This window comes from Xiphophorus couchianus, chromosome 9, assembly GCF_001444195.1.
Source record: "Xiphophorus couchianus chromosome 9, X_couchianus-1.0, whole genome shotgun sequence".
Classification (NCBI taxonomy): Eukaryota; Metazoa; Chordata; class Actinopteri; order Cyprinodontiformes; family Poeciliidae; genus Xiphophorus; species Xiphophorus couchianus.
The window spans coordinates 16,610,756-16,630,288 of NC_040236.1; the positions used below are offsets into that span (position 1 = coordinate 16,610,756).

Consider the following 19,533-nt stretch of genomic DNA (forward strand, 5'->3'; position numbering starts at 1 on the left):
GTGAGTAACACCTGCTCTCCCAGCTCCTGATCCCTCTGACATATTGTTTGTCTGTTCAGAATCTAATTTAATGTCAAATACTGCTGTATTCAAATATTCAATATTTTGCAAATAGGAAGCCCAAGTGAGCAGAGAACAAACAAACTTTAGAAAAGTCAATGTATGATCTAATCCTCCTAGGCTGAAGAACTGTGGATGTAAATGCCAACCTTTGCAAGTCAGAAAGGAATTTCACTATTGACGTGAGCAGAGCAGGTAAAAATGAACTTGATACTTATTTCCGTGGCAGTATTTTGGCATAATCTCAGAATTCAGCTGAAATCTGGATTTTTAAAAGACAGGTCAATAATAAGCACTGCTTATTTTGGTGAATATTTGCTTTTAGTGTGGCTTCTTCTTTAAAGTCAAAAATTTTGTCTATCTATGGAAGTTACTTATTCTTATCATTTAAAGCAGTTTTTTAATTTCCATTTTATCACTGTCAGAAAAAGGCATCCCTGTAACACTTAAGATAAACCAAATTATCCAGATTAATTTTCATCTACGTTTTAACATCTTACAGAATAATTTCTCATTTCAAGTAAAAATTTGATATATGCCACCTTCTATTTCTTATTTTTTTATAATCTAGGAAAGTTCTTTCCCAGTTTTTATACATCCCATTATAAAATGTATATGCCATAATGACATTTTCTTTGTTGTTTCTTTTTTTTGCCTCCTATTAAACGAAAAAATGAGATATAAGATATGCTGTCCTTGGATTTTTCTCCAGTAAATGCTTCTTCCCTCTTCCTGCTTCCTTCCCTTTTCTCTGCTTCCTACATCCAAGACCACCCATTGTCCCCCTACCCTCCTTATTTTAGAGCTCCGGCTATGGATTACACAGTGTGATAAGCTTCCTAGTTCTTGAAACTATTTGGGATTGCTGGGATTATCTGGCCTCATTTCCTCAGGAGTCGTCTTTGGAAAGCCCGATTTTAGTCTCTTAGGGCTCAGGATGTTACATCCCGACAGCTTTGACTAACTAGCATGTAGCAACGGGTGGTGTTCTATTAGGAGGCTCACTTTTAGCAAAATCTACACACACACACACACACACACCCTCACACACACTCAGTGTGGTCCATATGTCTTTTTGGAAACTATGTTCATGATGTACATCATTGGCTTGTTTATGCTAGCTTTGCCTATCACATAAAAAAGCTGGATTCCAAATAAAACCGTAAATAAAAACACACACAATGGGAAATTTGACATCATTTAATGAAGTTATAGCACAACTTTCTAATACTAGAATACAAGTAAGTGAAATGCAGAAAATATAGAAAATTTTTCATTTAACTACTCATATTTTTAAAATTAAGGATATAATGTAAACCAGAATCATCTAATGACATAAACAACATAAAATCAAATTCTAGAGTTTTCCCTTTTACCACATAGTAAGAACACAACATCAAAAACTGCAAATACAGAAGGAGTCAAACCCTTTCAGGGTACAGACGGATTGAGACCCAGGTGGAGACCCACTTGCGGGTGCATGCTGGACCATGGCCAGTAGAGCCTGGGAGCCAAACAGGACAGAGGAAGTGTCGGGACCTGAGGGCAGCACCAACAGGTCGTTCTGTGAGGGAGGGTAAGAGTGGCGGCAGGGTAGTAGGGGGACGTTAGGGAGGAAAGACGAATCTGAGCTGCCACCCTGCGCACCCTTCTCCGTGCCCTCCGGCAATGGTAGTCGCCTTTTGAAAAATCTTGGTAGTTTGCAGGGTGAATCGCCCAGAAGTGGCCTTTGCCATTGTCGCTTCGACCTGCTTTGATGAAGCAATCATTGAGGGACAAGTTGTGGCGCACGCTGTTTCTCCAGTTTTTATCCTGTTGGAATATGTAGAGTGGAAAAAAATGTGATTAGAACAAAATTTGCTTGAAAGCAAGCAAGAGTAAAGCAATGGCTGTTCGCAACAGGAAAATAACTAACGAGGCCGTTAAGTACCAGTGATCCACTTTAGTCCTGCTGCTGGCAAGCAGGCGCCATTGTGTGTCGAGAGCCTGTATGATCGCAGTAACACACAACACCCCAAGTTACCTTTTTAGCACGTTGACTAGCGATCAACTTTAATCCATTGGATTGCATCCAAGCTGCTGTCGCACCTGGTGAAGGCAGTGACAGTTTGCGACCTAGCAACAGGATTACTTTATTTGCGAATTTGCCAACAAGAAGCTCATCTACTGTCCCTGTGAGCACCTAATTGCTTAACCACACAGACAGATTATCTGAGCCAACTAGGTCGCTTTGCTTAAGAAAATGGTTCTTAGACCATGTTTTAGTGACTGAACTGAACAAGCAGTAATTTGAAAAATATTCATTCTTGTTTTTTTTATTTGGGACTCACTTGAAATGCATTTGTCTCAACATATCAAAGAGAGACATTTTCAGAGTACTCAGTTTACTTCACGTTAACACCCAAGTTTGACTTCTTGCCTTCACAACTACACTACCTTATTGGAGTTTTATAAACACACAGTTTTTTCTTTAACATAAGCATAACAACAGATCAACATGAATGTACCTTACTCTTGAAGTAAGGATAGTGGTCCATGATCCACTGGTAGATGTCACACAACAGCAATTTCTTTTCCTCAGACGCCAGAATTGCCTTTGAAATGAGCGCAATGTACGACTGGTTTGGTTTGTCTGAAGATTTGTCAGAACTACAGCTTGTGGTAGTCATTTCCTCCTTTCCCTCCTCATGTTGTTCTTTGTTCCACTCCTCTTCGCTGGTTTTACTTTTTCCAGTGTCTAGGTCTGGATCCTGTGGGAGCGTCCCCTGTACATTGCGACGAATCTCCACCTCTTTTCGTTCAGGATTCTGGTCATTTAGCATATTGTTCTCCGTCTGCTCCGTCGCGCTACTTGCCGTCACTTCTCCTTTCGAACCTTTGACTCCGCTATTGAACAGAAGGTAGTCAATAGTGAAGCTCAGTCCAAGCCTGTCTCTGCTTCCGTTGTGGCTGTTCCTGCTCTCCATCGTCAGTTCCAAGTTGGGTTCTTCTAAACTCATCGTAAATGTTTTAATGGTTTCACGCTAAACGTACAGTAGATTTTTAAGACATGAATGAAAAATGAGTCTTTAAAAAGATCTTCTCATAGTTGTTATTTGAGATTCAAAGCCACTTTTAAAAAAGAACCCCTCATAAAGCGATTGCCTCTGTGCCAACTGATTCTTTCTCCAAAGTCTTACGGTTGACAAGATCACGGATAAAGATGAGCCTTTCAACTGTTGTGAACCTCGATGCGTTAATACCTGACACAATCGCCACCCGTGGAAATGACGTCAGCAGCTTTGTTAGCCGAAGAAAACTATTAACGTTTGTGTTTCACACAATAAACTGCAGCTAAAAACTTCTCTACAGCTTTAAATTTTCCAAAGTCAAAAAAGAGTTCTCCCATTTGTGAAGTGAAGTTGTGTCTCTGTTTATATAACTGTGACTTTATCCCTCACAGAAAGGGGCAAAGAAGGCACAGGGGAGGTCCAGGTAGGGGGTCTCAAATGAGGAGGATTATTATTATTAATCTAAGCAAATCTTTGTAATTACGAGAGATTAAACACTCAAGATTTAGCTGGACATGGAATGCAAAAAAATGGCTACCAAAAGCTTTTAGCTTGTTTTTAACAAGATGTTGTCCAAAGAATTGTTTCAACAACCACAGGGCAACAGTTAATAGGCAAAGCTCAGTGCTTTTGAGTTTAGGCATTTCATTTTACTTGAGAGAGCACATAGTGTTGCAATATATGAGAGAGTGGTATAAGATGATGGACTATTTTCTGTTATTGATGTGAACTATGTTCTAATTTTTAGCAGAAAGAATTTTAATAAACAGAACATTTTGTTTATATTATATTTTTAATTTGAACATAATTATGACGACTATACTGTTAAATATAATTAAAACTACAGTTCTCTGGAAAATTAATTATTCTATATATTTTTGTATAATACTTCACGATCACGATATCTTACTAGATTTTAAGCTTTGAGAAAAGCACTTTTTCATTACTGTCTTCCATTAATAATTTTTGTTTTTCAGCTTTTTCAACTCCAATTAACCTTTAAAATATGTTTATTGCTATCCATTGCTATCCAAGAAATGAATGCACAAAGAATTCCACCTTGATTGTTTAGTGATAAATACTTAATAAAAGTGAGAAACTTGTGCATGTTTGTCAGGATGCTGCAACCTCTTCACATGGATTACTTGTTTGTTTTAACCTTTGCAGTTCTAATTGACTTATTTTATTAATATCATCTTTAAAATCCATTATTAGGGCCAAAAAATTGTTATAATGTTGAGTTGTAAATTACAGTTCTCAGTTAAAAACTTATTTCAGACTATTTAAACCCCAAGAAAAGTGGAGATCATGCATTTGTTTTACAAATTAATTAACATTTGTTGTTGTTTCATATTTGATATTCTAATTTTACTGATTCTACAATAGACAGATTTATTTAAACATATCTTTGCATAAACAGATAGTATTGATCAAATTAAGTGTAGATGTCTGCTTTGTTCTATGTGACCAACAAACAAGATAATTCAAATCGGACTCACTTTAAATCATGGACCATGTTGCCCTCTTCTGTTTATAAAATGGAACAAGATGTACAATATGAATCACTGATTTAAATACTTCTGTACTATCACAAGCCAGATAAATTTGTTTTGATGTGAATGTTCCACCAATTGGACAAATATAGATGTAGTGAGACGTTAACACACATTGACTGTTTTAACGTCAATAATTTGTGGCTTTTCAGTGTTTACTTGGAACTATTCTTTTTGCAGGGTTGAATTATCTTTAAAAAAGAGAATTTGATTTGTAAAAACAAGAATTAGATGCACAGTTTGTTTTATTTTGTTGCTATTTTGAGTCATAGGCATGCACACAGGCTCAAATAAATATACCCCAACATTGCTCATATTCTATTACACATCATCTATACTGTTATTGTTGCAAATAGTAAGCTTCTGGCATAAATCTGGCTGTACTCTTTCTGAGAGAATTAGAATGGGTCATTATAATTGGTTGGTTTTCTTGCATAAAACTTTTTTTGACCCTATGATATTGACCTTGTATGTATTAGAGAAAAATGAAAGCCTCCAGCTCAGTTGAATCATTGACAGATCTAAGTTAATGTGAAATTAATGTCTATATTTAGCAGGGTGGCCTGGTGTTTTCTTTTATAAGCATAGCATTTTGAATTGGTTGAATGTAATTCAGCACTACAATAATTTACAAGGCCGTTTACAGGACAGTCTGCTCAGGTTCACATCAAATTATAACAAATTCAGTATAAGTTATTACATCCAGTATATTTTACTCCAGCGAAGGTTAGAAAGTGGCAGTCAAATGAGAAAAAAAAAATTAATGCTACATTCTCAGTCTTCTGAAAGTTTTTGCTTTTCTAAACCTCTGATAAGAACTGCAAACTGTCTACTGTTGCCACATGCAAGCACAGAAGTAGGAAGTACTGTAAGTCAATATGTAATGTTGTTGACTCGGCTTCGTTACAAATGCAACTGACAATTTGGCATTACTCAATGAATAAGTACTGTTAGACAAAAAAATTGCATTTTATTTTGTCTTAGAAAAATTAAGTTACATTAAGTTGACTTAACTAAAGATTTTAAGATTTTATTAAGTTAATTGAACTTAAGATTTTATGTTTTAATTAGTTGATTTAGCTTAAGATTTTACGTTTAATTACATTGATTTAATTTAAGATTTTATGGTTTTATGACGGTAGTTAAAAAGTCACATAGACTCATTTTAAAGTGTTTTAACAAATGTTGAGCAAGTTTTGTCAAAATGGAATTCACTTCTAAAATAATAAAATCAATTCTGAAGTGTTTATTTTTTACTATATATGCATTGTTTTACAAATGTAATACTCTCACTCTATTACAAGTTAAGTTCGTCTTAAGAAACAACTAACTTTTCTGAACAAAATTTTGTTCAAGTGGAAATTACAAAAAACATTCGTATTTTCCTTTTTTTGACAAATGTTTAGTAAGCGCTTATTAGATGTTCAGACACTGTAGAGAAAATGCACTGAACAAGCTATAGCAACTTAAAGATTCCACCTAAATATAGCACTAAATATGGAATTAAAAGACAGTTGACAAACTTTCAAAACGAGAATGCGCGCAATCAAACAGTGTAACTAAATAAAACTAAAAAGTATTGAAGTACTTACTGTGGGAAGATGAGAATTCAGATGAAAGAAAAGATGGCAATAAAATGTTCTGAAAATTTTTGGAGAGTGTACCATCTGACCATGATGTGTTCTGTTAATCACAGCTGCAACTTGTTTTCTTAATTAGAGAGAATGGATTATTTCCAGTTTGTCTTTCTCTTTTTAAGTTGAAGTTCTAATACATTTTAATAGGTTAAGTGAGATAATGTATACAGTTAACTTGATTACATCAGTCCAGCTAACTAGACCCCTAATTGTTTTTTATAGTATAGATCAAATATATTACATTACGATCACTCACTTCATAACATCATATGATGCAGTTTCACAGATTGATTTTCCACGAGGCAGATCTTTGGAAATATGAAGAGCTACTGGAAAATCAGGACTGGATTAAATCAGGATTATGTACACTTATTTTTTTATATAAGTGTACATTTCCAAACATACACTTGTAAGCAAATGTTTGAACTCTTTGCTGCAATAGTTGTATTTATGCTTTGAATTGAATTTAATTGTTTTGTACAGTAATGCATTTTCGTTTTGTTTAATTAGTCGTTTTTGTGTAATTGTGACCATGCCTCACACAAAGCTTCACCTTCACTTCTCATGACTGGTTACAAAACCCGAAACGGATTTTTTTGCTCGGACGGGATTTCAAAGGACCATGCTACCCCATCCCCTTTGACAGCCTGTGCTCTACTTTCAGCTTGAATTTTAACAATACCAGAGACATGGGTTCGAAATATCTCAACATTATAAAACTGTAACATATTATATTGACACCTATTTTGAAGCCCATTAAAATTCATTGATACTGAGGCCTAATGTAGAAAAAGAGACCTGCCTCTGAGTATTTTTAAAAAGGTGTACCATATCTTTAAAAGACGGTAATCCCGCCTATTTTAAGTATCGCTCTTTTGTTACGCATTCTGATTGGTCAAAACGTCACCTCTGTCAAAAAGGTTTGGCTTTTTATTGGTGGAAGACTTGTCGTCATTTGTGACTCTCGCGGTACTGCAACGCGAAGATGGCGGCCGAACTGGTGGAAGCGATGGTAGGTAAAGCTTGGTGGCTTTCGCTTGATGGGGAAACGGACGCGGGAATATGAGCTGAAAGTCACATCGGCTGTGGATTAACCTGGGCTCGTTTGTCGATATTTTAAATATAGACATTTCTACGAATTTGGCATATTTAAATCACGACGAAAAGAACTAGCCTGTGGGGCTAACAAAGCTAGCCTGCTAGGTTATGTTAACCAGGCAAGTGCTTGGTTTAGTTAGCATCATGCTGGGTCTGAGGGACGACACCGATATTGAATGAGACCACATATGAAAGATGTACACATTTCACCTAACTTCATTTGTAATACAAATAGTTTAGGTATTTATTTATTAGTTAGCTTCTTTGTTTTTAGAGCCGACCATCTGCTAAAATGATTGAATGCTGACAGGCTAGTCTCTAGAGAGGCAAGCCTCCTGATTGCTACCTTATTGATGCTGAGCACTTTGTTTTCTAAACAAAAAGAACAGAATTGTGCAATTTTCAATCTAGACATAAAGCATCCGTCCACTTGTATCCAAGAGAACACCGGCAGACAAAGTAGCAGCATGTCAGCTCGAAAACAATGTTTCAATCGCTCTAGATGCTAATTTGAACAGACGTCCTCTTTTAGGCTGCTTGTTTTTGTCTAGTGTGCCCTGTTCTCTGCTGAAATGTCCCTCTTATTATGAGACCAGCAGACGAGTTATTTACATGTGAGTGAACATGACCTCATATGTTTATGAACTAATGGGAACATTTTTTGTAGCATTGAATGTCAAAACAAAACACTTATAAATTGAAAATCATACACAACTTATGCTTCTGATCTTGAACCACCAACAGGTTCAATTTGAAACGTTTAACAAGTTATATTTAAATGTTTCGACTTTTTAATAATCAAAAATGACAATTAATTTGTAATACACCTTTTATTAATTTTCCTTTATGTAGAATGTCTTATATTGATCAGTAAAACATGTAGACACATGTTATGTGTCATAAAACACACAAGGATTAGGCTTGCATTGTTTTTCATTAAAATCATAATTAAAATGTAATACTGACAGAAAAAATATATATGTCCATAATTCTATGGAAATTGTACATTTATTCAGGCTAATATTATTCAGAATATGCCAAGATATATTTTGCTACGTACATAGTTAATGACAAATTAATTGGTTGAGCAAAAAAAAGAAGAATCTTCAGGTAAATCTGGCCATGTTGGTTGGTCCAAACTTAAACAGTAAGCCTTGGCTGTTTTGCTAATTGGAACAATAAAAATAAAAAAGTTAACAAACTTTGGATAGATTCATATTGTCAATGTTGAGAAGCCTGCACAGCCAAAAGCATAATCGCCAATCGATTGATCGGGGCGAAAAGAAGCTGCACACTTGCTTATAGAACTCCCACCTGAACATCCACTCATTGTTTATACCAGCTTGTTCTGGGAGTGTCGCATGGGGGCTGGTGCCTATCCCCAGCAGTCGTTGGGGGAGTGGCAGAGACATAGACCCATCCACGCACACACTCGTATCTAATGGCCATTAGAGTAAACAATAAGCCTAACAGTCATGTTTTTGGGCTATGGGAGAATGCTGGAGTACCCGGAGAGAACCCATGCTTACCTGGGGAGAACATTCAAACTCCATTGAGGAAGACCCCAAGTTGTGGGTTTGAGCCAGGATCTTCTCACTGCAACAAGATTAAACAGTGCTACCAACTGTACTACCATGAAAACCCTGAACGATATTCTTGAAAAACACTTGCCAGAGCTGAACAATACATTTTATCCTTTTTTATTGAGAAATGGCATTTCTCAATATAAATGGCATTTATCAATCAATATATATACAGATATACTCAATAGATAAATGTTTTTCTTTTCACCTTTACTGTTAGTGCCATATGCACCTTTTGTGAAATTTCATTCTGCTAGTTAAACAAAAAAAAACTTGAAAATTCCCCCAGTTGCAAATTGTACGATAGGTTTTTTTAGTTCATCTTATAAACCAGAAATTGTGAGAAGTATTTTGACATTTCAACAAAGTAATCCTACCTGGGCTCAGGAAAAACTACTGCCACTCAACAGGATCAGCCACTTCAAACTGTAAAGTGTAAGAAGGAAGCTCTGCACAGAAACGCCAAGTTTTCAGTATACATTTTTATGTTAAACCACTTTGGCTGTTGTCACAAAAGTCAGTGTGTAGAATGCATTGATGTGATATAGTGATGTATATATATTCAGTTTTTAAATGAACATTTATAATCAAAGTGATGGTAGTGCTCTCTACAACAATGTGGTTATGCAGATCTAGTTTTGAGATGTTCCATCTGCCTGGTTAGAACTTGGTGTTCAAAGTGTAAGATGTTTTATTGTGTTAATTAATTTTTCAGTTTACAGGCTTTAAATTTTCTCCCAGAAGAGTTTCTTACGGTTTTATTTTGTCCGCCCTTCAGAACATGGTGAAAAGTTTCCGGGTCTCAGACCTACAGACGTTGCTGGCCTCAATGGGTCGCAGCAAAAGTGGTCTAAAACAGGACCTGGTGGGGCGTGCGCTGAGGCTAGTGCAGACCGAGTACAGTCCAGAACTCTTGAAGAACGTCCGGCAGCTTTACGAGTCGCGTTTCCCCAAATCAGCCGCTTGGCTCCCGGCACGACGTCCAGAGGGCGTCCCGGTGGCGTATTCATCGCTCAGCTCCTCCCCGTCGTTGACCTCACAGGGCACAGACTACCTCAACGGGATCTCCAAACCGCTCCATACTCCTGCAACCGAGGTCAGGCTGGTCCCTCTGCCCTTCTACCAAACCTTAGAGACGCTTCTGCCGCCAACAGAGCTAGGTAAGTGCAAACCAAGTACATATACTAAGGTTTTACTTTTTTCTTTTTGTTGACTTGTGCCTACTTTTGTCCCTGTAGTTGCCCACAACAGTGAAAAATTACAGGACAGTCATCGCGTCTTCGAATTAACACCAAGCCAAGCAGACCAGATCCGGAATGCAAGGTAATAACTCAGGAGTTTTGTTTTTTCTAAACTGCTTGTTTTTATGACGCCAAAGTATATATTTAATTTAAACCGTCTATCCAGTGAGCTTCGTGCTGGGATCCGATCAGTCCAAGTGGTTCTTAGGTGAGTTTCAAAATGCTTATCCAGGTTGTCTAGAATCCATTTTTTATTTGTTAGATGCATCGTTTTTGTTCAGTCCTTTTAAAACCCTGATCATCACAGATGATCATTCATGCTGCTGTGCTTCCTCTCTCATGCAGAATCTGTTATTCAGACCCTATTGTTGTTCAGGAGGACCAGTATCCCCCCAACATTGCTGTCAAAGTCAACCAGTCCTATTGCCATGTTCCGGTAGGTTGATTCACTCTGATATTTGCTGATGTTTCAAGAAAGCAAGTTAACATTTTACTGTTATTTACAGGCAAATTATTAGATTTAAATATTACGACAGGACAGGTTTGACTCCAGCCTGGGCTAGGGTCGCTCAAATGAGGAGAAAACCATGATCACAGTTAGATGGTCGATATTAAAATAACTAATACTTAAGATTTTTCACAGAGTTTGGAAATACAGTGCATTTATTCAAATTAAATATCTTTTTTATTGCTTTTTTCCCCTAACATTCTGTCTGTATATTCAATTTTTACCTTCATAACTGTCTATTTTTAATGTCAGAGCTTCAATAAGGTCTCAAACAGTTTTTCACATATTTTCTTTAATACTCAGATGCTGCATATGTGTTGGCAGCACACATGATGAAGATCTGCTGCATTACCCTGTTATAAAGCCATTCTATTGGATGAACTATTGGTAGCTCTAAGACCCTTGGACCAAGTTGTTGTTTTGAAGAAACCAGTTTCAGATTATTTCAGTTTTAGGGACATAAAGCGATGGACATGCTATGCAATAATCTTCAGTTAGGCTGTGGTTAAATGAGTTGCAGCTGCCTTTCTATCAACTTGGACCAGGTTGTCCATTCTAAACTGGAACCAGCAAGGCCTTTTCTGACACAAAACAGCTCCTAACTGCATATTTTTTCTTTGTTCTGATCATTTTTCTCTAAACTAGAGAGATGGTTGTGTGAGAGAAAACCAGTCTATCAATTGGGGGCTGCACTATATGTAGAATTGAAATATTCATTGCATTTATAAGTTTTGGATCATATTTGGGAAGGGTGTAATTTTTCAAGTGTCGTGGATTTAGACGCCATGCAGAGTCGAAATCCATGCAGATTTAGATTCCGCCTGGCGATAATATATTTGCTTGTTAACTCTCAGCTGCTGTTGATTCCAATATCAGATGTATATTTTAAATGACTGAGACTTTAGAGTTCAAAAATTGTGTTTAAATCATATTTGATTATTGTCATATGACCAATAGTATCTCAAAGCCATGTGCCTTGATCGATATTTATTGAAATCCTCTGAACAGCCCGTCTGGCACTAACAACTGTGTGACATTCAAATTGTTTTGAATCCCACTTCTTCCCCGTTCTGATGCCATCTAATTGGCTGATTCACTAAACTGTCCTGAAGAGATTGAATAAGTGTTAATAATAAAGTGACCTGTTGTAGATTAAAATGCTTTCTTAAGAGGGATTTAAACGTCATTAAAACTTCAAAAATATTCATTTTATGATATGGTTATAATCCGTTTAAGATTTCTTGTGTTTAATTAAGATTCAACACAATTAAAAAGGATCTCAATAGAAATCTCAAGGATTTCTATTGAGATCCTTTGTTTTGTTTGAACTGAATCTAAACATGTTACTTTCCTCTGTGGGTGTGTGTGTGTGTGTGTGTGTGTGTGTGTGTGCGTGTGTGTGTGTGTGTGTGTGTGTGTGATTGCAGGGATATTACCCCTCCAATAAGCCTGGAGTTGAGCCTCGGCGTCCTTGTCGTCCAATAAACATCACTCCCTGGTTGCATCTCTCCAGCGTCAAAAACGGAGTCACCATTACCTGGGGGAACTTTGGCAAGGTCAGGCTCAGATGCTGCAATACTTAGTTGCATGTCGGAGCAGCAGGAGAGCAAATCTAAGAGAATCCACCAAGGCATGCTGGGACTCGTAGGTTTTTAAGTGTTTCATAGGTTAAAGTGAGCCTGGTTTCATAAAACTCTTCAGATGTGTGGATGAGAACTACTGCAGAGGCTGAAACGGAATAATATGAAAAAAAAGAATTTGTATTTGAAAAAAAAATAATAATTATGTGTTGATAATTGGTTAAAAGCTTAAATAGAATTTTAGAGAGGGGGGAAAAAAATCCAAATCAGTCTTTGGGTTTTACAGTCTTCTGTGAAATCTTTTTTGGTGTACTTTGTATTACTTTCTTAAGTTTATGCTGGTATCAAAGTATCTTTTGAAGAACCTGGAAAATGTGACTACCTTTCACGCTTTAGTTAAACAAAATGGCAACAACTTCATCTAATCTATAACTTTCAAATCCATTTCCCCTCTTAAGTGGAATAAATAGTGAAACTGCTCCATTAACTTCAGACTGCCTTGTTTTGTTTAAAAGCCGCCGACCATTTTGTTTTGGTCCTAAACCTTTGATTGCACAACCCGCTCAGTAAGCCTGAGTACAGAGTTTTGTTTTCCCAGAAGAGGAGCTTCTGAGCAGTTTCTACAGATTATACTGCAGGCTTTTGGTGTTTGTTTTTCTGCACTAGTGGAATGTGCTAGTTGGATTCTTTTTTTACTTTTTTTTTTTTTTTTTTTTTTTTTTTTTTTTTTACAATTTCCCTAATATTATGATTTAGAATCATATGCACAAGAATATGGAAAAGTAAAAACATGCTTCCAAAAATAAAACTCCTCTTGTCTCAATCTGTGTAGTTGTTGATTAAATCTTGACAGCTCAGGTTGTAAATCTGTCTTTCCAGCGTTACTCTGTGGCGGTGTACTTAGTGAGGGTCTTCACAGCAGCAGACCTCTTCAACCGGCTGAAGCTCTGCTCAGTTGAGAGTGCGGAACGCTGTCGTGAACGCAGTAAGTCAAGAAAAAATAACTGTGATCATCATCATCACCTCGGTTTTTTTTTTTTTTTTAAATACCCTCTCACCCCCCTTGCTGCATTTCAAATATATTTCTACTATTTACCACCAGTCCAAGATAAGCTTCGCTTTGATCCAGAGAGTGAAATTGCAACCACAGGCCTCAGAGTTTCTTTAATCTGTCCAGTAAGTACAACAACAAAATAAAATCTCACGTGTTTTGAGAGTTTTAGATTTCAAAAGGTTGTTTAATTTGCAACACCTCCTCTCTCCCCCCCCCCCATCATCTTCTCGTTCCAGCTGGTGAAGATGCGGCTCGGTGTGCCATGCCGACTTTTAACCTGCGCCCATCTTCAGTGTTTCGACGCGGTTTTCTTCCTGCAGATGAATGAGAAGAAGCCCACATGGACTTGCCCCGTGTGCGACAAACCTGCTCCATTTGAACTGCTTACAATCGATGGGTAGGAGACTTTCCTCTCTAGCCTAATCTTTTTCTCTGTCAATGTACCAACATTTAGACCTCTCTGTGTTAAATTCACTCTGTTGTTGTTATTTTAGACCCCTCTGTGTTAAATTCACTCTGTTGTTATTAAAATCTGCAGTTTCACTTATTTCCTGTTTACACCAACTGAACAGGAGTGTTCAGTTTTCCTGCGTCAGAAAATTACAGTAGATTTAAAGATTTATTGAAATCTTGTCAGGCTCACTGCGTGTGATTTCTTATAAGTTTAGATCACCTAAACCAGGGATTTGTAACCAGAGAGTCTTATGCCACTTAATTTAGGCAGTTAATTTCGAACAGAAATAAAATAGAAATTAAATGCTTTGATCAAGAATGCAATTCCTTTATGGTTCTATGCAACAAAATGACTTACTACAAGGATTTTCTTTCCACTTCTTCTCTGCAAACTGTGCACTTTGCTTTTTAAGGAGGTTATTTTTCCTCAGTCGCCATAAATAAATAAAAGTATGTTATTAGACTCCTTAATCTCTTGTACAACACTTTTTTCTTTGTTCTTTAAAAATGGAACAAAAAATTAAATTAATTAATTGCATAGTTTAACAAAGTTCTATATTGCATATATTTCGTAAAGTTTAATAGCAAGCCTCCATCATTGTATTGCCCTTAGATCTTAATACAACCTCTGACAACAATTATTTGTAATGATAAGTTCAAACAACTAGGGCAGTAAATGTCTCCGTCTGTGTTGTAGTCAGGGAGACAGCGAAAAGAAGGAGCACAATAGTTTAATCCCTGGTTGTGCAGGCCTCAATAGATATGGTGGATATTATCATCCATCCCGTTACTGTTGGAATAAGACTGAACTGTTATGGCTTGACTGGCGTACCAGAATCATCTTAGGTTTTAAAGATGTCAAGATTTACTACATTTGTACCAGTGCACAGACTCGCAGGGTCTCTCTTTTGGAGAAACTCTTGGATGCCAAGCGTTTCAAAGACCTGCTATTCTTACCAGTAACTGCGTTGTTAAATTCTGCTTTCTATGTCTCTTTGGATAAAATTATCTGAGGAGGGCGTGCCGTGGTGGAGTAGGGGTTAGCGCGACCCACATTTGGAGGCCTCAAGTCCTCGACGCGGCTGTCACGGGTTCGACTCCCGGACCCCGGTGACGTTTACCGCATGTCTTCCCCCCTCTCCCTCCCCCTTTCCTGTCAGCCTACTTCATGAAAAGGGACTCTAGAGCCCACAAAAAGACCCCCTGGAGGGGTTATAAAAAAAATAAATAAATAAAAAAACATTATCTGAGGAATCTATGAACAAACATTTTAGCTTGTGAATGATTCCTTTTAGGATTCTTGTTTAGCTGCCAATTCTGCTGGTGGGCTGTGTTGTTGTTTTTCCTCATTTTTAACGACTTTATTTTGGAAAGAAAAACATTTGTAGGTATGGTGGAAAAAGTAACATCCTGGTTGCAAGAATTAGCTAATATTGTACGAAGAAATTATTTGGCGTGTTGGGATGAATGCAGAGGAGATCAGTTGGCACTACAGTCATATCAATCCAGCAGTAGTGTTTCCAAATTCTTCCAAAATTTTAAATGTCAAGGTGTCAATTTAATGTAAGATGATAGAAAAGAATAAGCACAGTTTGAAGTCCTCTACAGTTTTTGGGCGTGTAATGTCCTGCAGGGTCCCGACTCCAAACTCTGTGGCATTCCTTTAATTTCTCAAAGACTGAAGGCATTGTGCTACATGTTGGCTGTGAGGTGTATTTGGATTCTTTAGAAGAAAGCTAGTGTGGAAAGTCCCTAACTTTTAACTTCTCTATAAAAAAATTGTTCAACCTCAGGTCTGACAGTTTTCACTGTTGAAATTTCCCATCAGCGGATAAATTGATTGGATTTATTGTAGCTTGTTTTTATGGTAGGATGGTTAGATTTTTAAATGCTTGCTGAATATACAGAGGCAGAAGATTTGAACCTTGGTGCCTTGATGTGAGTTGGAGGTTTTTTTTTCTGTTTCGTACGTTGTGTGTTTTCTTTTCTTTTTTCTGCTATATGCGGTCCCTCAAACCTGCGGCGTCTGTTTTAGGTTATTATCCGAGATTCTCAAAGAGACGAGTGAAGACATTGAGGAGATCGAGTACCTAACAGACGGTTCCTGGCGACCAATCAGAGATGAGAAGGAAAAGGACAGGGAAAGGGAACGAAGCAACACACCAGAGTACCCTGTTGTTGATATATGTACGTAACTTTGTATTGATTTATAATATAAAATCTCAACAAAATGAATTGAAGTCTGTTTTCTTTTTTGTTTTGTATAACATGGGGATTTTTTCTTCAGGCATTCCTGAAGCAAACGGACATTCGCCGGCCCACAGCAGCACCAGTCTGTCGGGTCGGTCCGGAAGCGGTTCCGTGGGGACGTCCGCAGCCGCGGGGGGACCTGCGGCGGCGCCGGGCGGAGGAGTGGTGGTAGATCTGACTCTGGACTCCTCCTCTGAGGAGGAAGGGGGCGGGGCCGGGGGGGACAGCGACGACACAGAGGACAGCAATGACAGCCCCGCCCCCAAAAGGGGGCGGTACAACTACGACAAGGACCTGGTCACCGCATACTGACCCTGCAGCTCTGTCCCTCCTCACAGACTGACACGCGGAGACAGAGAGGCGGGCAAGGCGGCGGGCGGGGCTTAAAATGTGAGGACAGGCACACGGTAACCCTCTAGATGCACCGACGCTCTCATCTCCCGAGCATCAGAGCCTTTTTAGCAGCTCTAGTTCGATATCAGACGAAGCAAACACGCACTCAAACTTGTTCTGTCAGTGACTCTTCAGCTTGCAGTGAGCAGGAGTCCCGTTTGTTCTGCACATCTGTGGAAGCAACTCCATTTGCCCTGGCTCCACCCTGCAGTGAGTATCCGTACCTTCCAGCCTCTACTACAGACACCGACTGGACCGAGCACCCCACCTCCACCTCCATCTGTTTTCCCTCTCTCTTTTCAGACTCCTCCCTTCTCACAATCTCTTTGTATAGACTCCAAATTACTGGCTCTTTTAGCCATGGGCGTTCAATGTTTGCATCTGGTTTTTGTCACATTGCTTAGGAACTGGCAATTTGAAAACAGAGGCTGCTCTGTAGCTTTTTGGATGAAAAACAAACAAAATAAGGCATGAAATGTTTGAAGAACAAGGCAACAATCTTTTGAGAACCCTGGGAATCTTTTGACAGCTTGATTTAAAGCTTGAGCTCTCACTCTCAGCAATTCATCCATTTTGGATACGTCTTCAGCTTTCAATTTTTATTGTCCTAAAGAGAACCTACCTCAGTCATTTAACACTTAGAAGATTGGCCCGGAAGTTGGTTTGAAAGAAGTGGGTGAATGAGAATTTCTGAATCCAATTTTACACTGGAGTTTTTTTTTTTTTTTCTTGCCTTATTCTTTTTTTTTTTTTTCCATTTCCCTTGTTTCATGCAGTTGTGTTCCCTCTGCAGCAACAAAGAAACCCAGTTGAAAAGTAGTAGGTGTGTGGATTACCAGCTTCTGAACGAAGCAAAGACTTAACACCTCTCTGCAAAAATAAACGGCTACTATTAGGCTTTTGTTGAAATAAGTTATTACACGGGCAGGCTATACATCAAAATTACTGTACTGGTACTGGCCCAAAGCAGAAATGGTTGCTGGCTGGAGCTGGTTATGGAGTTTTGGTGCCTTTTTTTAAGTGTTGGAAATTTGATTTCAGCATTTGAAGGTTATCTGAGGATGTCACGAAGTGAGGTTTCAGTTTCGTGCGTTTATTTTTTGGTTGATTCATACTGAAGGTTTTGAATCAAACAAATGACCAGAACAGGCTGTTGAAGTGCTGATGCCATTTTGGGGTTGGAATTATTTATTTGTTTATATGTTTTTATTATTTTTTATTTTGCAGTTGTTCCTGGTTAGTTGCACAACATCTAGCTTCAGCTGTTACTTGCAATGGCATCTCCACTTGCATGGGATTTTGCTGTTTGCAACTAAATGCCTTCAAGGTTGGTGGCTCTACTTCTTTAGGTATAGAAGACTAGCTGGATCAAAGATTCAAGGCTTTCAGTGCATTTGTTGCTGCATAAAATCCTCACCTACCTGACCAGGTAAGAAAGGGTCCTTTTTGAAACTGACAGCGGCTTTCTACTGCGCCAACTCTCTCTCTTTCTCTCTTTCTGTGTCTCTCACTCTCAGGCTCTTAGCATTCTAGATGAGGTTTTATCTATTAGCTGGAGTAAAATCAGATCTTATTTGCTGCATTCTCAAGACTCTAATATATCCTCTGCACCTGCACTAGTGTAAATATTTGATGTCTGCCTCCCAGATAAAGATGCTCAGTCTACAAATGCAGGCTTCAGATATATTTCATGTATAAAGATGTTGCTAGAGATCTGCGTTCATGTAACGTGTTCAGATGTTTTTCTTCGTTTGAAAGGCTCTTTGGTGTGGCAAGTATTAAACAGGGTCTTTTGAACCAGTTCTCACATACTATCACTTTAGTAATCCAGTGAAGGAGGCTTCAGCAGCTGCAGTCCTGCTTCACTGTGTCTGTTTGGTTCAGCTAGGTCCAGTTCTGCAGGGTGTGCTTTCCACGTTTCTGTTTTAACAGATTGGTTTTATTTTCCCTCGCTCAGGTTCACAGTGATTTACACAATGATTCGGGGTGTGTCTGGTGAACGGAATTACTTTAGATGGTCTCGTCTTCCATGTTTCCCTCTGTACCTTAACAGCATATGACATGGATATGAAGGGGGAATCGTTTTGTGAGCCACCAAAAACCAATGCCTGCAAAACTGAACAGGATAAATCCATAAAGGTCACTTTGAGGCAAAATGGAGAAATCTTAAAACCGGTCTTTAACTTAGAAGCTGTCAGTAATTTATGCACACATACATTTTTTTTTTATTGTTGCTGTGAGGGGATCTCTGACTTCTTGTGGGCTTCTGGTCAAAGATGAGGTGGTGCGGGTTGCTACTGTGGAACTGAGCCACTGAGTGTTTGCATTTAGTTTGAAAGCTAGAAACAACTAAGGCTCTTTTTTGTTTTTTGTTTTTTTTCTTTGTAGTGACATCTATTCTTTTAAAAATTCATATGGTAGCAGAGGCTTACAATCCATGATGTAAATGTTTTTTTTATTTTATATATATGTTCCTATTAAGACAATAAAACTAAATAATATTTTATTAAGCCTTGATTTGCCTTCAGTTCTTCTAGGCAAGTAGACAATAAGAAGCTGAGTGCAGCACCACTGGACTCTTAATGCCACTGAGAACTGAGAGGACTGATTACGGTGGGTTTTGTTTTTCTCTGTACCAAATGCACAGATGTGGGGACACGTTTGTTGCCTGTCGAGGATGAAACTGTAAAATTGGAAACGATCGTATTCTAACAGCTGTTATTGATGTGTGGAATTAATTAAAATCAGTTCTTAAAAAAAAGTGTCTGGTTTTCATTGTGAGATGTGCATGAGTGTATTTTTGATATCCATAACTAATGAGCGTTCAGTTCCTCCATACCTTTGTTCCTCTGTGCTCTTTGGTCTTTATAACCTCTGAGAACAGCTGCATTTATAGTGAAAATAATGTACATACCTGAGGTATTTTTTTATGTGTTTTTTTATTCTAAAGGTTAGGCGGTTATTTGGGATTTTGCTTTGTATTTAATTTCTTGCAAAATCAAGAACAAATTCTTGAAACGCTTTCCAGATGTTTGTAAATGTTGAAAACCATTTTCCAACCCCATCATTGCGC

General features: G+C 38.0%; 2 protein-coding genes across 2 annotated transcripts; one reads left to right on the forward strand and one right to left on the reverse strand.

Moving 5' to 3' along the window:
• Window positions 1-1,433: 1,433 nt before the first annotated feature.
• Window positions 1,434-3,059, reverse strand: foxq2 (forkhead box Q2). The gene is made up of 2 exons (XM_028028847.1): window positions 2,568-3,059; window positions 1,434-1,872 (listed from the first exon to the last, which is right to left on the reverse strand). Exons 1-2 carry the CDS (start codon window positions 3,057-3,059, stop codon window positions 1,492-1,494), a joined length of 873 nt encoding a protein of 290 aa, XP_027884648.1. The 3' UTR covers window positions 1,434-1,491.
• Window positions 3,060-7,228: 4,169 nt separating this feature from the next.
• On the forward strand, window positions 7,229-19,221 carry pias4a (protein inhibitor of activated STAT, 4a). Its single transcript, XM_028028029.1, has 11 exons — window positions 7,229-7,312; window positions 9,760-10,141; window positions 10,220-10,304; window positions 10,389-10,430; window positions 10,568-10,658; window positions 12,158-12,286; window positions 13,190-13,295; window positions 13,413-13,486; window positions 13,601-13,761; window positions 15,853-16,004; window positions 16,105-19,221. The coding sequence occupies exons 1-11, from the start codon at window positions 7,286-7,288 to the stop codon at window positions 16,377-16,379; spliced, it is 1,524 nt and encodes a 507-aa protein (XP_027883830.1). The 5' UTR covers window positions 7,229-7,285; the 3' UTR covers window positions 16,380-19,221.
• Window positions 19,222-19,533: the final 312 nt, after the last annotated feature.